Raw genomic sequence first — 17,390 nt, forward strand, 5'->3', positions numbered from 1 at the left:
AAGTACCTCGCTGAGCATCGAACACAATTACAATGTCTAAAAGTGCATTAGTGGTTTTGGAGTGGACTCACCAAATTTAGTATCACCTTGACTAAAAACTATCTGTGATGCCGCAGGCAGTGCTTAATGGATTTAAACCATTACATGTTCAGCAAAAGAAGAATGACTTTCAACCATCACAATAAAATGTAAAAAATAAATGTATTTTTACGTTACATAAAGTACAATAATATTTCTATAAACATCTCACATTTAAACCCCATACACATTTACAGAACGTCCTCTGACAGGGATAATACAATATAATTTGCCATGTTGTAATTGAGGACACTGTTAATACATACCGTGATTGGGTAGCAGTATCACACAGTAACATGTGAAACCTGATATCCTTGAAAGTGAAGCCTTTTCACGGTGCATATCCCTCAGAGAAGTGATTTCTCTTTGGGGAAGAACAACCTCATCCTTCATAGTTAATCTGCAGCTGATCTGAGTTCAGCTCAGTCGCCCTCTTGTGGTTCATGATGATAATATTCCTCGTCAAATGTCTGAAGGAAATATGTTTACTTTGATGTTCCTCCGTAATGAGCTACACACCAGCATCTGTTTTTCACAAACATAAAGTGATAGAGCTCATTTAAAAAGTGAGATTAGGTACAATTTATTCATCAGATATGGGGAATAAAAAAGTCACATCAATAGAAAAAATAGAAACACCTGTTGTCCCTGCAGTCCTTGAGGTTTCTGTTTTTGCTGTGAACCAGTTCTCAGGATAAGTTCTGGGGCCGTTCACTGTGGTGGTCTTGTTTCGAGTCAATAATAATAAGCAAATGTGTTTCTAATATTTTACGTGCCTCATTTACATATTTGGGTAAGTAATAAATATTAGAACCACACATCAATAGAATGCTACCCTGCACAGTATACAGCCGTAGACACAGTGTCAACAATTGAAAATTAGATCAGTTGATAAAGGAATATGGCTTAAAGAATGTGGACAGTGTAATAACGTCATACGAGTCAAGTTCTTCCACATCAAATTGGGAAAACGACTTCCCCAAACTATTGCCATTTTTAGGAGATATACGTGATAATAGTTGAAACCAACGAATTTCGGGGGGGGGGGGGGGGAGCGAGAGAGAGAGAGAGAGAGAGAGAGAGAGAGAGAGAGAGAGAGAGAGAGAGAGAGAGAGGAGCAGGTTGTATAGTCTTACTGCAGGAGTATCAGGGGTAATAAACTCGAGGGTGGATTGAACTATCCTCTCGCCTCCTCGGCAGTGCACTTGCAGCCCAGAAGCACTCCGGACAGGACAGTCTCCTCCTCCTCCTCCTCCTCCTCCTCTTCTTCTTCTGTAGTGGTGCTGGTGCTGAGAGGTGCACCCACAGCTTCATCTGACTCCAGTTCCCGAGGTCCCGTACAGGCGCGTAATAGTGCGGACTAATTGATAAAGCCCTCTGCTGCTGGAAATAAAATGAGTTCTCCTGCTGCGCGGCTCTCCTTCTCCTGCTCATCCTCATCCTCCTCCTCCTCATAGAGCTGCCTTCTCTGCAAAGATCTGCTCCTTTGTGACTCCAGCAGGCGACGCAGGATGACTCCTACCTTACCTCTGGTGATTCTGTGCGCTCTGGTGAGTACTCTGCACCGTCAATAGTGCGCGAGTATTTAGCAAACGTATTCACTTTGGAATATCATTTTTGAACATTTCCTTTAACTAATATTTCTAAATGATGCTTACATTTAATTGTATAGCCATTTATAATTTTGATTAATTAAGTAATGTTGCCGGGACTTGAATAGTTTTTATTGTCTTCAGAATTCTTCATTGCACTTATAATCCATTTAAAGTTTTTTTTTACTATCTCAATGAACATATAAACACAATTTAAATAGTATGTACTGTATCAAAGCTGTTTGGTTTCCATTAAAAAAAAATAAAGGACCAATGTGCCGTTTTTTCCCCGTGCTAAACGTGCAGGAGCTGCATGTAGCTAAACAACTAATTATTTGCATGTAGTATTACATTATGCCCAGGTCATAACATGCAGATACATGCACACACACCTCCCTCTTGATTTCCATCCAGGGAGGAAAAGTACGATAACCGTGCTGAGATCAGTTTCTGGAAAATGTAGATTTCTGCTTCACATTGGGCAGCATCCAGACCTCCAGGAATACTTGGCTGACAGATGCCTTGGCCTAGACTTTAACAGCATCAACTCACTTCAAATTATTTTGCTCAATTCTGGGATATTCAAATGTGAAGAGATAAAGATGCTGCTGTTTACAGAAAGTAAATTGATTCATTATGTTCTTATCTGACATGAGCTGTTAATTGTTTGGCTGGGTTTGATGTAAAACATGAAGCTTTTCTGAGAAAAAGTTGATTATGTTGGTGATGAGGCACATCCTCCCAGCTCTCTGGTATGTCCACAGCAGCTGGTCTAATTGGGTTGTGCAGCTCCGTCATCATGTGAACAGCCCTGGATGTGAGGGGACACTCTGTTATGACAGCTGGTTCTAAGGGTGGCGACGGTCGGCTGCACTTTGTTTGAATTAAATTTAAAAATAAACTCTCAAATTGACCATGAAATTGGGAGGAGTACAAAATAACTGTATTGCAGCTGGGTCACTGTACGATGTTGTTGCGAGTGTGGATGCATGTTCCTGCTGCTGGTGGACTAGTTTCCTGCGGATTTTGCCATTAATCTATGTTTGAGCTGAGTGATATTCCAGGGAGATGTCACAGGAAAGGGAGTCTGTGCTGCATTTAGGGACATGAATCCTCTCCCTGCAGATAGAAGAGGGAACTCCCTTGAGGTTGTGGACTGTATGCAGGCTTTGTTTTAGCAACAAAAAAAAACCATGACTTTAATCTTTATGAAAATTTCCAATAAATTCTGAGTTTTTTTGCAGGAATGTTGGGAAGACAGGTTGTAAATTTACAAGGAAAAACTTAAAATGGAATACATAAAGAAGATAATGCTGAGCAGAGGAGCTGTACATCTGTTTTTGAATGAAAGCAGGGACAGAGAGGATGAAGGGGAGGGACAAATGAGAGAGAGAGAGAGAGCGAGAGAGAGAGAGAGCGAGAGAGAGAGCGAGAGAGAGAGAGAGAGAGAGAGAGAGAGAGAGAGAGAGAGAGATTGAATTGATGTCTCAGCAAATGTGAATTAAGTGGAAATGAGCATTTGCTTGTTACATAATAAGCGCCCCAGGACATGAAAGTGTTTGAGTATAAAGCTTTCTCTTTGTTCTAAAACTTCTGGATATGAATTCCTTTTATTTGACATTGTTGCATACACACCACTGGAACAAGCCTCAGTTCTTCTGCCAGTAGAACTGCATGGCATTTATATCAGAGAGAAAGGAAATGCAACAAGAGAGGAGGTGATAACTGGAGTAGATCAGACCACATGCATTTATCTGTCAAGAATAGAGACAGCCATACAGCAAATGCATGTGTATTGACAAATACCTGCAGTCATTACCAAGGTTATAAAACATGTGCAGAATTTGAGGACTCATCTACCATAGGTAAAAATAAATTGACAACATTTCCCCACAAAGAAAAACATTAAATTGGATTAAGCATATTATTTTTCAGTTAAAGCTAGCATAAATCAAGGCAATCTCCTTCTAATTAAAAAAACACAAACATTGTTTCTCTGCCTCTGTGAGGACCATGTCCAGATTTAGACATTGAACACCCTTTTGAAAAGTGAGGACATTAGGGCTGGTCCTCACTTTGTCATAGAGCTGCTAGAGGATTAACATGAAGGGAAACAGTTCAACTTAAAATATGGTGACTAATAATAACCTTTAGTAATACTGTAAAGCTTAATTAATAAATGCATGTACATCATCTGGTTTAAAGAAAACAGATCAAACTATTTGTTGAAGATTTGTAGACAACAAAACTCAAGTAACTGGGGTGGGTGGGGGGGTTATTTAAGGTGTCAGTTGTGATGGTTGATGTTCAGAGTAAGGTGCAATGCATTATTCCCATAAAAAGGTCCTCACAAGTATGGTAGTACAGGTATGCATGTGTGAACCGATGCTCACCTTTAGACAGTAATTTGGATAGGCATGTGTATAATGTTGTGCACACATGACATTATGGTAACTGCCTGGGATGGAGCATGTCATCAGTTTACCATTAGAGCTGATGTGCCTTCAGGGGAGCTATTAGGGCAGTTGAGACTTGTTCAAAGTGTGTCTAATACAGGAGGAGACAACATGAATCATGAATCCTGATCGCAGCTGGATTTAAGGAACAGGTTGAACAGCTGGCAGTAATTTTCATCAATTTGTTTTGCTGTGTATGATTAACTCACCGTGGCCCTTTGTGTGTATGTGTGTCAAAGTGCTGCTCTGATGTACTGTACCGCTGTCCCACTGTGCCAGGTGACGTTGGCGTTGGCGTCTAAGACTGAGAGGGCGGTGCTGCTCTCCTGTAACTCCGGCCAGTACACCACCAGTGGAGAATGCTGCCAGGATTGCCCACCTGGAGAGGGAGTGGTGAAGAAATGCGGTGCCACACAGACTGTCTGCTCCCAGTGTTTGGACAGTAAGTCATGATTTTTTATTAAGTTATAGAGTAAACAATGAGGCTGTCATCCCCCATTTGTGGCAAACAGCAACACATCTTTCCACCCAAATATGTCCCTAAACCTTTCTCTCACCATCATTGATCTGTTACAATGCTGTTTCCAATGAAATCAGCTCACAATCAGATCAACATGGTTGTTGGTTATCCTTCAATGGTAAATGTTAAATGAACTGTCTTTATATAGTGCTTTATCCAGTCTTTATAACCCCTTGAAGTGCTTTACATTCTATAAGTCATCATTCACACATTCACATTGTACAGATCAATGCGCCATTTACTCAAGTATTGTGCCATCAGGAGCAACTCTGGGTTAAGTAACTTCATTAAGGATACATGGACATGTTGACTGCAAGGGCTGGGAATGAACCCACAACGTTCCGATTGAAAGAGTAGGGCACCACCGCAGCAGCCACAGTCGCCATAGATTGGAAAAGTGACTTTAACACCAACATGCTGAAATGTAACTTTACAGAATTGTACTTAAAGCAGTTTTGTAAAACATATGAAAACGTTTTCACGTAATAGAATAACATTCAATCGGGAGACGATCAAAATACAGTGTATACACAAAAAAATGCATGTCATCAGTTTTACACAAGCTCACACTGGATTAATGCAAAGATGCTGCCCTTTCATCATCTTTATTCATGCATCCAAGTTCTTTTTCTATGCCTTTAATGACAGCTCTGGCCATGACATCCAAACAAGAGCCAAAACAATCCCCCTATTGTCCAATTTATTCATTTGTATGAAGTGTCACTTTTGCCTTTATTGAGTGCCCTGAGAAATAAGGCAGGAATTCATATGTTTCACACTCGTAAGTGGGTCCAAATGTGTTCGCTCACAACTCAGCTCAGGCTGTGAACCATTAGCACTCGCTCTACAGACAAGAGCTGGGAGATGTGCCAACACCGCAACATCCAAGAGAAGAAGAAGAAAAACCAATGCTGCAAAACAAATGTGTTCTTTTTGATTTCAGGCGTCTTTCTGCGTCACATTCCTGCAGCTCTTTGTGCCCTTTAAGATATTGGTGCATGTCTTACTAAACGTCAAAGTATAGGTCACAATAATTGCTGCAGCAGAAGGAGCTGAAGAATTGCGACGAGACAAATGTAGCACCGCTTTCTTTCCTTTTGAAAGCACACGCTAATTATGTCAGTTTGAGAGTTTGTAGTGGCTGACACAGAGCAGAAATCCTAAATTAGTCTTGTTTACTCGATTAGAGTGCTCTCTCCTTTGAACATTGATTGATGGCAATAATCCGCTCACACACATGCCAAATGTAAACACTAGCAAATGGACCACGTAACAGTCTTTTAACACCAAAACACACTAATATAAACTGGATGCCATTTTTAGGGAAGTGATACAATTGTGGAGGAATGTTAGCAGGCTGGCAGGAATGCTCTTAGTGCATAAATTAACATTCTTACATTTCTAAACTTCTTTGCACAACATATGCTTATCTCTGTGTTGTGTTATTAAGATTCACAAGTATTGCAGATATTACCCACAGAGTTTTAATCTTTACCATGTGGAACTCAAAAGAACAATCAATGAAATCAGGAGAGAGTGCCACAGGGGTAAAAGAAAAAGAATAGAACAGTACATTTCAAGTAAACCAATTCTATCACACAAAGTCAATGTTAGAGGAGGTAGGGTAAAATTGTTTTTCCATACGAAAACAAAAGAGGAATACAGAGTGGACATGCTTTTGCATCGATATCGTTAAAAATCCAGTCACACCAGTAGATGGAAAATGAGCAGTGTGATTAATAGTCGTCCATCAAACGTGGCGTATGACAGACCGGAGCAGGAAATTAGTTGAGTGAAGGTGCCTGGAGTCTAAAGAGAAACATGTCACAGCTTCACCAGCGCCTGAATTTCATCTCGGGTTTGGCGGAATAAGGAATTTATGTTGCGCGCCATATTCCTTTTCATACTCCAGCCGTAAACAGTGTCAATGCATATGGTAAACCACAACTCCACTTTCCTATAGGAGTTTACGGACTGTAGTTCTGATGAGTTTGTTTCCCACTCACACCCACTCCTACACACCAGCGAATCCCACCAACTCTAGTCGTGTCTCCTCTTTTCTCCATCCTGTACTCGCTTCTCTCAGACAGCACCCCCCCCCCACTGTTGCTATGACTCATCGTCTGTATTAGCGGATAAAATGGTATTAGAGAGCCAGGCACCAAAGAGCTCGACCTGCTCATTTATCATGCATACTGTTACACAAACGCATCTTTACTCATTTGATCCAGCTAATTAAACCATATTGGAAAGCCTATTGTGCCTCTAATAGTGAACAATTATCTTACTCTGCAGTACAGGAGCAGTATTCACTGCTGATAAACACTCAACAATTAAGCTCAAATACCCAGGAGGTTGCACTGAATTTCTGGTTCAAATGCATTTTCTTCAGTTTCACTATTGTTTTATTTTCAGAAGATAAAATCTTAATGTACCTGAGGCCCACAGCAGCAAAGGCACTAAAAAAAGGCAGAGTGGGATTTATATGGAAGTTAGAGGCTGAAGCCCTGACCTTACCTGGAAAACAACAGCTATGAATACATCGTTTAAAGTACAGAAATTAATAATTGAAGAGTAAAATTCAACACATCCTGTTTCATGGTAAATATGGGTGAAGCTTTATTTACCGCGACCCCCCCCACTCCCCTTAATTCCCCACTTCCTGTCAGTGTAACCTGCCCCCTCCTCTTCATGGCCTCCCAATCCTGGCTCGGGACGAGTGCCAGCGTCAGCAGCACTGAAATATTTATCAGTCTCCTCCACTTTTCTCTGCTGTCATGGGAGACATGACAACCGGACCTGGCTCACTTAGTGAACCATTCTGAAAAACTTGCTCTGCAAACTGACTGATGATCTGGGAGAGAAAAAGCAGAGCCTCGTGAGTGAGCGTAGAGTTTAAGAACAGGCTCGCTGGCTGACTGGACCAGGCACACTGGGGATTTGAAGGAGGCAGGAAAGTAGAATCACAGCCCCGTCTATTGAGGGATGAAGCATCAAGAATCGCTTCCAACGTTGGATCATGGGGATCAAGAAAGGGGAAATGGAGATTTACCCCTGGCTGGTCCTCTGTGGCAATTTCAGAGGAAGTCTAACTTTTTGGCACCCTCACATGACAGAAAAAAACAGCTCAGGGCAAAATAGAAACTGTTGATTGTTAAATTACACCTTTCCTCTTTGGGTCTCCTGGTAATAGCTTTTCTTAAAGCTTACAAAACACCTGTTTCAAACCTGGAGGAAAGCTATGTGAACTAATCAAGCAGGGCGATAATTACACACAAATGTTTCATTTTGAAAAAGACCAACAAAGCCGTCACACAGCCTTCCAAAAGTTGAAGATTTATCCACAGTCAGCAGAGGGTCAGGAAGTTAATAGTGGCTCCGCTGAAACAAGGACCCTGACGCGCAGTCGAGTGTCAGAGAAGGCCATCCCCACTAAAAGCTTACACCTAAAGTGCTGATTGCGAAGATCATTGGTGCAAGGCTGTCCAGAGCTACATTATTGATGACACTAATGGGGCCAAAGCACATCAGTGTTTGGAGGGGGGTCTTCACGGGCTGAAGTGGCACATTTTAAAAGCATCATTTCCCCCGTACACAGCCACATCTACCTTAACCAATGGTTGTATTTTACTGACGGACATGAAAACTGAGATCACTCATTGTACTGGTCATCACTCATTTGGGGGCAATTAGAAAAAGGATAATATTTTATTCAAGAAGACACTCAACACCTGATTCTCAATGGCCTTTTTGCTTTCAAATGAAAGTGCTGAAACATTAACTGGAAAAATACAAATGCTACGCAGACACTACTCCGGCCGCATATGGTCGCATTTAGACATGTTTACACACACAAGGACTGGGAAGGGGCTCATGCATGGAAGTTAAAATTAGCAAAGGAAGCCTGTGCGCTGTGGGATAATTGAAATGAATGAGAAGAGCTTTGCTGGTTGAGCCTCACTGCAAAGAAAAACAAAGGCTTCATGCTCACAAATTCAGATAATCGTTCACCTCCAAGGTCTGTTATTTGTCCGGATCGTTCAGCCAGTGTCGCTCTCTTCTATCACTTCTGCCTCGGGACAGCACTAAGAGCAATTGTGTTGAGAGAGAGAGAAAAAGAAAAAACACAGAATCTGATGGGGTATGTGTGTGTGTGTGTGTGTGTGTGTGTGTGTGTGTGTGTGTGTGTGTGTGTGTGTGTGTGTGTGTGTGTGTGTGTGTGTGTGTGTGTGTGTGTGTGTGTGTGTGTGTATGTGTGTGTGTGTGTGTGTGTGGAAACTGAACACACCTACAACCCTGACTGCCCCATTTCCCCTGACCCTTCCACTTCCAGTCGTACATCAAACACTTAGATCTCTAAATCCTGTTCTTGGACTGGGGTTGGACCACCCTCACAGGCGGTGAGTCAAACAGTCACAAGATTTATTTGGGCAAATCAAGCAGACTTATGGTCTGCCTCCTCCCTACCTGTCTATATATGATGACCTCCGTCTTCTGCTTTGCGCCTGCCTGTATAATGTCACAGATTTCAACGTCCGCTTCTTAGATGTGCTGCTGTTTACAAGGTGTTTAGAGCTCCTGTCTGTGCCAGTGTTTTTACTTGACAGAGCCGCTCTCAACGCAGAGCAAGTGCTGGGACATCGCTGCAGGGCTTTTCACACTGAAAATATGCTGTTTCTAAACACGACACACACTAAGTACTTCCCAGGAAAACACACACACACACACACACACACACACACACACACACACACACACACACACACACACACACACACACACACACACACACACACACACACACACACACACACACACACACACACACACACACACACACACACACACACACACACACACACAGCTGATAAGAGCTGTGCAATAAAATCATGAATCAAAAATCACAGTCATGCGGCTCTATTTACAGTTAAACAAAGTCCCAATGATTTATTTTACTTAAAGACGGAGCATGTACCCACCAAGTAGACTTAACAGCAGTGGAAACATGGTTTTTGCTTCATTTTGTGAAATCAAGAGTGAAACAGGCAGTCATTCCACATTTTACAAAGCTGATGTTTTGACATACAGTTGTCTCTAAGTCCAGCACGGTCTGCTTAAAATGTCTCGACAACAAACACTGTAATGTTAATTAAGTTTGTTTTTGACAAATCACAAATCCTTTTCTAATCAAAATCTAACTTTGGTGGTGTAGGGAAGAACTAGAAGTAATGATTGAGTCAAACCAACACAGGTCTTTTATGTTGACTTATTTTCACTTGCGTACTTGAATTAACTTTCAAAACGTACTCAACTTAAATACAAACTTGAACATATTTGATTTAACTTAAACTTTAGTCTTATTGTTTCAATTTAAAACATTAACATTGGGTTGAAAAACTGTGACCATAATATGTGAAAAATGCAGAAGCATCATAGAGAATGCAATTTCTTAGTAATCTTTAGGAATCAGGGTTGCATGTTCTCATATTGTGAAACTTTGCAACACTACTTAGGTTTTTGCAGGGGATAACACATCATTTCTTTCTGTACACCAGCTTTTGCAAGGTGACCGGTCTCATGTTAAGCACTCCACAAAAAAGTGAAATGGGATTTGGAGAAGAGTGAAGGAGCCTCTGTAGTAGGGAATATCGGTCCTGATATTGACAAAATAGCTGGATCTGTTATCAGAAAGTTCAGCCGATCCATGGGCCGATCCATTAACTTGGTTGATTTGCGACATCTTACGGCATGTGTCCGCAGCACATGCACAGCATGCTGGTTAAGTGCACTGACAACCATCGCTACCAACATGGAGCAAACTAAAGAGTCGGCTGTATGGAGGTACTTCACCTTGGATACACCAAATAGTCCCACGGCTGGTTGCAATATATGTCAAAGTAGTGTTTGTTGCAAGGGGTGGTGGTAGCACCGCTAAATATAATACCACAAATATGATCATGCAGTTAACTCTGTCAGAATCACTGCAGAGACGGGAGAAATGTCCACCAAACAGCGTGAAAGCCACAAAGATATTGGAGAAAGTTATGGAATTTATTGTTTTGGATGGCCAACCTTTGTCAGTGGTAGAAAACGTTGGCTTCCGTCGCCTAGTTGAGTTCCTGGAAGCGAGGTACACCTTCACGAAAGTATTTTTCCGAGACCGCACTGCCAGAACTGTACAAGAAAGTGTGCGAACACATCTCACCACTGATATCTGAAGCTCTGGCGTGTGCCCTATGTCTCTCTTAAGTTTAACTGTTCACTGGTTGGACACGAGTTGTAAACCTCAGAGTGCGATGCTCCAAACCAAACATGTTCATGGTTCACACACCGGCGCCACGATTTCGACTGCCTTAAAGGAAATGCTTGTTCAGTGGCATATTCCGTTGAGCAAAGTGCACGTCATTCTAACAGACAACGCTAGAAATATGAAAAAGGCCATGGCCAACATGGGAGTGCGCAACTTAGCTGCTTTGCGCATACGTTACAGCTCGTAGTCAACGAGGGACTATTGTCACAACAGAGTGTGAGTGATAGGCTACCATAGCCTGCTGTCGACACATTTTTTACTGAGAAAACAATCGCTACCTCAGACAACCCATACCAGTACTGGGGTGTCAACAAACATCCGTAACTGGTCTTGCTGCCTCTGCCACAAAATACCTCTGCGCCCCCTGCACTAGTGTAGAGAGTGAGAGACTGTTTAGCACAGTTTCTGACATCTTGGATGAGAAGAGAAACAGACTGATAGCAGAGAGGGTAGAAATGCTTGTTATCACAAAAAAGAATCTGCCATTGCTGCTGTGAGCATTCAGACCAATCAGAGGTTATGAGTGGTGTGCGACTACAGGCCCGTAGCCAGCATTGTGGTGGGGGGGGATCTTTTCCCCCCGAAAGTGGACTTCATTTGGCTCCCTACTCCAATGCCCCCTAAATACACCAGCACACTTCAAATCTTTTAATTTAGACATATTTTATTCATCGTCAAGTTTGTTGTGAGTCTGTTGTTGCTGTCCTTCATTTTTTGTCTGTTGCTCCCCACTGTTAACATAAATGGACATGAATTGCTTCAATTGAGCTATCTCTATAGTCATTAAAACTTTAACAAGAATGAAGAATTTGATATAAATGTAAGTGTTACTCAAACTTCCTACATCTGTGATTGTCTGTCTCTGTTGCTCACCTCAGTTGTCTGTTGCTTTCTTCCATTGCCTGTCTGTTGCTGCCCTCCATTGTCTGTCTCTGTTGTTGTTCTGTCTGTCTGTTGTTGCTGTCCTTTATTGTCTATCTCTCCACTGTTGACATAAATAGATAAGAATTACTTCATGAAGTACACTATCGGTATGGTCATTAAAACTTAAACATGAATTAATAATGATATAAATTGAAGTGTTCCAGAAAAGAGCTTTCAAACAGCATCAAAACCATCTCTTTGTAATTTAAATTGACATAATCAAGGTTGAATGTGTAGTGCCCTACCCTCTTACTTAAAACATTCTTAGTCCATTTCTCCCTTATATTAGTGCCAGATTCATGCAAATGCAGTTCTGGGGTTCTACCTTACCACTAAGAAGGCACACAAAGTTTGATTAAAATCTGTGTCGGTTGGGCCCCAAAGTGTCTGATTTCACGTGAAATGACCCACCCCCCATGTCTCCCTCTTCTTCTTCTATGGCTTCTATTGCATCAGAACGCTCATCAGCTCCAATCGTCTTGGATGCATTTTTGAGTATAGATCGACAGCTTCATCCAGATCCAGAGCCATGTCGTAGTGGGTATGGATGAGAGCCAAGGATGACATGCGGTCCTCTCCCATGCTGCTCCGCATGAATGTGTTGAGTCTCCGGAGAACACTGGCAGACCTCTCACATTCGCAGGAGGTCACTGGCAAGGTGCATGCAATTTTCAGGAGTTTGAAGATGTTCGGATACATCATCTCATCACACTCTTTGATAGCTGAGGCACATGAGCTTGGTCTTTGGTGTAATGCTTTGACCTGCCACTTCAACTTCCACCGTTTCAGCTCCTGGTCAATGACCTCTGGTGATGGCAAGTCATCTTGGTACAGAGCGACTGCTTCAGAGATGTCCACCGTTACATCTGAGTTGCACTGGACAGATGGAATTAGGCCCATGAGCCTTGATGCGACAAAGGCACTGTAGAAGTGACTGTAGGCATCATGCCGTGCTGCCCATCTTGTGCGGCTGAGGTCAATCAGGGGCTTCCGCTTTCCGGTAGAATGTGCCTCCTTATCTACAACCTCCTTGAGAAGGTGTTCCCTCTTCGGGCTGCAGGTGAAGAACATGACGATGTACTTCATCTTATCAATCATGTTGCGCACAACTGGAAGAGCACAAGAGCGTGCAATGACAAGGTTCAAGCAATGCCCATTGCAGTGCATATAAACTGCCTTAGGCGCATCCTTTTTTATCAAAGCTTGAACGCCAACATTTTCGCTGCTCATATTGCTGGCGCCATCGTACCCCTGGCCTCGACAGTCAGCAATCTCTATGCTTAGATGACTCAGCACATCTTTGATCGCGCTTGCAATGTGGCGACCTGTGATCCGTGGCAAAGTACAAATCTCAAGCAACTCCTCTCTGATATTTAAGTCTTTGTCCACGAAGCGAACACACATTGGCATCAGCTCTTCATTATGGGATGTGACCTCATCAGCTAGGACTGTGTACATCTGAGCATGCCTGACCTCTTCCACGATCTTGGCCTGAATCATGTGCTTCCCTATTACATCAATCATTTCATTTTGGCTTTGAGGTGATAGATATGTGGCATTTTTTAGCTTTGGTTTCTCCAAATGCTGCTTCAGCTTTTCATCGTGATTTGAAAGCAGTTTCAATAGGGCCAAGAAATTCCCAGGATTGCCACTACAATGCTGCTGCTCAGCTGATCCTCTCAGTGCAATGCATTGACGGCCACAGTAGAGAACAGCCTCTGCAACGCACTTGAGAATGTGCCTGTTCTCTTTGATGTTGGTCTCCTTTGCACTGTCCATACGGACTGATATCCGGGTATTGGGGTTTTCATGTGACTGTCGAAACAGTTTTGCTCTTTCAAATGCCACTAAATGGTTTGCTTTCGATTGGTGGCTTCCAATTATCTTCGTTTTCTTATGCCATTTACTGAAGGGCGCATTTATCAGTGAAGTTGACTGTTTCCTCTCTGTGGCATTGAGAAAGAGAGCACAGCATATGCAGAAAGCGCCATCGAGTTTCATGCTGTAAACCAGCCACCATCCATGCTCCTCAAACCAATCATACCTGAATGCCCTGTTGCACCCACCAATAAATGGAGTTGGGAAAATGAAATGTTTCGAAGGTCTGACGTGGTTTTTCACCAAATTGTACTTTTGGCCATCAGACATCTGACACACAGCCTGTGCTATTTCCTCAATAGATTTGGTTGCATCTATGAAGAAGCCAAGGTCACTGTCAAGTACAGAGCTCGGCTGGGCTACCTCACATTCTGCTGCCTGTCTCACTCTCACATCCTCAGCCACTTCAGGAGCTGCTGCATCTCTCTGCTCTTCCACTGCACTGTTACCTGGCAAGGCTGTTTCATTGCTGCTACTACTAGCTGCTGGTAGCTCACCCTCCACATGCTGACTCACTAAATAAATACAGCAAAAGAAAGACATTTAAGTCAATTTTAGAGTATTTCAAACCAGACATAATAATAATTTTATTCTCTGAATTATTTTATTTTCTATTGTGCACATAGAATTGTGAGGGTTTGGGTAATTTCATCAAGCAGATATATTGCATTTGTCATAAAACGGTTTTAACAAAAAGCACACACAACAAACGTCTGACAACAAACATCTGCACCTGAAACACAAACATCAGGTGCAGGGAAACTACACTGATTGACTCACATACACCCTATCCATGTTTAACCCCCTTTTTTTTTTTACACCTCTATACTGTATTTTATTTACTATGGCCTTAGGAGCAACAGGCATGGTGACAGTAAAATACAGCCTAGCTGGAGCAACAGGCATGGTGACAGTAAAATACAGCCTAGCTTGATCATCAGCATTGCAAAGTGAGTTACTGAATGTTATTGTCACTTACATTTCTTAAAAATCAACTAATGGGCATAAAATAATTTGGCTTTAGTGTGGGGGGAACCCCTCATAAAATCCGTTTCACTTTCAGGAAAAGGTGGAGAGGCACCAATAGAGACCGAGGTCGAAACTGCACATAATAAGTTCTGTCATAGACATCTGAAGCCGCGAGCACAAAATGGTAACACTCTGCGTCAAGACAGTAGACTCAGGAGACAGACACTAGTCTAAAACAGACGGGGGGAACTGTCAGCTATGTGGCACTTGCAGAGCACAAGCATAACGAGATGGAGGGGGGGAGACATTGAAGCACCGAAGTCACGTTAACACGCCAAGCAATACACTTTTAACAATCCCGAAAATAGTTACTGTTACGTTCGCTATGTTTCCTACAAAATTGACAGTGGTATTTTCTGTGTTCGGCGAGGGATGGGGCTAGCATATAGCCTAATGGAGCTAGGCAACCACTGACAAGTAGCCTAGGTCAGTGAGTGTTCAGATGCAGCTAGGTCTAGCAGCTAAGTAGTAAAGAAATAGAAGCCCTGCACTCAGCAGCTTACCGATTTTGGTCCTTTTCTGGAATAAGTCACCAATGTTTTGGGACAATGTTGCCGCCGACTTCTTTCGTTTACGTTCCTTGTCTTCTTTTTTACCCATTTTCGCTATTCTTCTGATTCTTCTTTGTTCCTATGTAATAGGCGATTAGGCTAGCTACCAACAGAAATGGGGGCATTACCGCCACCGACTGGATTGGTGTAAAACAGTCTGAACAAAATGTGTAAACAGAAATATTAACCATTTTTCTTACTCGTCACTTCTCTGAGTCTACTTTTCTTTTTTATTAGTCTGGATTTTGATATTGTAAATTTAGATTTGAATCATGTATATTCACCGGAGATGAACAATTCATTCATTGAATAGCCCACATATCTTGAGGGGCGTGTCTGTGTATGGGGGGAGGGGGGGGGGGGGGGTCGAGTGCGGGAGGGGGATCGAACGAACCCTTCGATCCCCCCTGGCTACGGGCCTGGACTAAATGTTTACAAATGCTTACTGTTTGTATGTTTGAGCAATTTACTTGTTTACTCTCAGGTTCAGCTGCTATATTTTGTTATGTACTATATTTATAGGAACAGTTTGCACTAAATATTTACAAATAAGTTTGATTACAATGTTTGATTAGTGATTGAAGAATGTTTGGAGAAGTTACTTATTCTGTTTCAGCTGCTGTATTTTATTTATTTGAATTTATTATATATATTTATGTTTGTTTCCATTTTATGGAAGACTGATTTCATTTTATTTTGAATTTGCTGCTGGTGCCGCAAACAGTTTATTTTTTAATAACAAATAAATAATGGTTCATTATATTTATACGTGTTATGTTGTTACATTTTATGTTAGGAAAGTAAAGTTTATTTTATAAAGTAATGTTAAAGTCAAACCTGAAGCCTTAAGTCTCATATATATACATTTTTTTAATTCAACAATGGTATCGGATCGGTTTCGGGTATCGACCGATATGCAAAACCCAGATATCGGAATCGGTATCGAAATCAAAAAAGTCGGATCGGTGCATCCCTACTCTGTAGTGTCTCTGAGCACTAGATTTATTTTCCTGTCAGCCTCTCTACTCCTCTCCCATCTCATTCAACCACTAAAACACACTCACAGGCCCTCCCCTCTCACACTGTATGCATAATTCAGCAGGCATCCAATTATATCTGAAAATAATTCTATATATGGACATGCAATATTAATATATTACTTTGAGCCCCTAAGAACTCTCAGCCTAGGATTAATCTAATTTGAGGTCATCACTTCCCCATGGATGAACTCTTGTGAATCCTCCCGATGCAAACTTTCCTGGAGAGCACATCTGATGTGTTTGAAGTTAGTGAAAAGCAGCAGTCAGCTTTATTTCAATCTGTTCAACACCATTCTCCACGACTCAGCTGTGCTCTGCTATCTGGTTTTCTCACAACCCTTTAAAAATCAATACACTGCAATTGAGTTGTTCTTTAAAATGACTGCCTTTGGACACATGCATTGATTTAAAAGCCACCTTCTTTTACAACAAACTCTTAGAAGGAGTATGTAGAACACGGTTTAGTCCAACAATCAGTCCAAATACCATGACGGTTTTACAAATGTTCACAAAACAGATCTTATACATACTTTTCAACCAGCTTGCACTTTGGTACCAACTGGAATATCACAGAAGTTGGGAAATGTATTGCACAGTCTTTAATGATCTCCAGTCCATACCTTTGGTGACCATCAGGACTCAAATCCTGCAAAGCTAACCAAGTTCTCATCAATGTTAGTATGCTAGATAAAAGGCACCCAATTGTGCTGCCAAACAAAAGAGGGTTTCAGTGCTCAGGTAATATAGATACATTTGAGGCAAATACATCGTTACATTCAGAGAGATCAGTGAAAATAGCGACACAAAGTTACAGCTAAATTATTCCGAGAGTTGATGGTAACTGAAAGGCCTTCAGGTTGACTCTCTCAGAACCAACCGATGGCCTCAATCACACTTATACTTGGATAATTGCAATCAGACTCCATTCTTTGTGAACACGCCCCTCAGACTTCCAAAGATTATCATCTATTATGCTTGTGACAAATGGGTTGACATTTTGACCTTGAGTAGT

At 41.8% G+C, this 17,390-nt stretch overlaps 1 protein-coding gene and 1 long non-coding RNA gene across 3 annotated transcripts in view; one reads left to right on the forward strand and one right to left on the reverse strand.

The window, feature by feature from the left end:
- The first annotated feature begins 1,388 nt into the window (after nt 1–1,388).
- ngfra (nerve growth factor receptor a (TNFR superfamily, member 16)) overlaps nt 1,389–17,390 on the forward strand; it is a 34,525-nt gene continuing 18,523 nt past the window's right edge. Inside the window, exons 1-2 of one of the 2 annotated variants that reach the window (XM_063904338.1) lie at nt 1,389–1,628; nt 4,406–4,568. In XM_063904338.1, the coding sequence (XP_063760408.1) occupies nt 1,590–1,628; nt 4,406–4,568 (202 nt within the window). In that variant the 5' untranslated portion in view covers nt 1,389–1,589. Of the gene's footprint in view, nt 1,629–4,405; nt 4,569–17,390 lie in introns of those variants that run through there. The other variant, XM_063904339.1, reaches the window with a different exon arrangement.
- On the reverse strand, nt 11,503–15,694 carry LOC134878354 (uncharacterized). The gene is made up of 3 exons (XR_010167664.1): nt 15,291–15,694; nt 11,830–11,941; nt 11,503–11,687 (listed from the first exon to the last, which is right to left on the reverse strand). It is a non-coding gene; the product is annotated as an uncharacterized LOC134878354 (long non-coding RNA).

Source organism: Eleginops maclovinus, chromosome 16, assembly GCF_036324505.1.
Source record: "Eleginops maclovinus isolate JMC-PN-2008 ecotype Puerto Natales chromosome 16, JC_Emac_rtc_rv5, whole genome shotgun sequence".
Taxonomy (NCBI): Eukaryota; Metazoa; Chordata; class Actinopteri; order Perciformes; family Eleginopidae; genus Eleginops; species Eleginops maclovinus.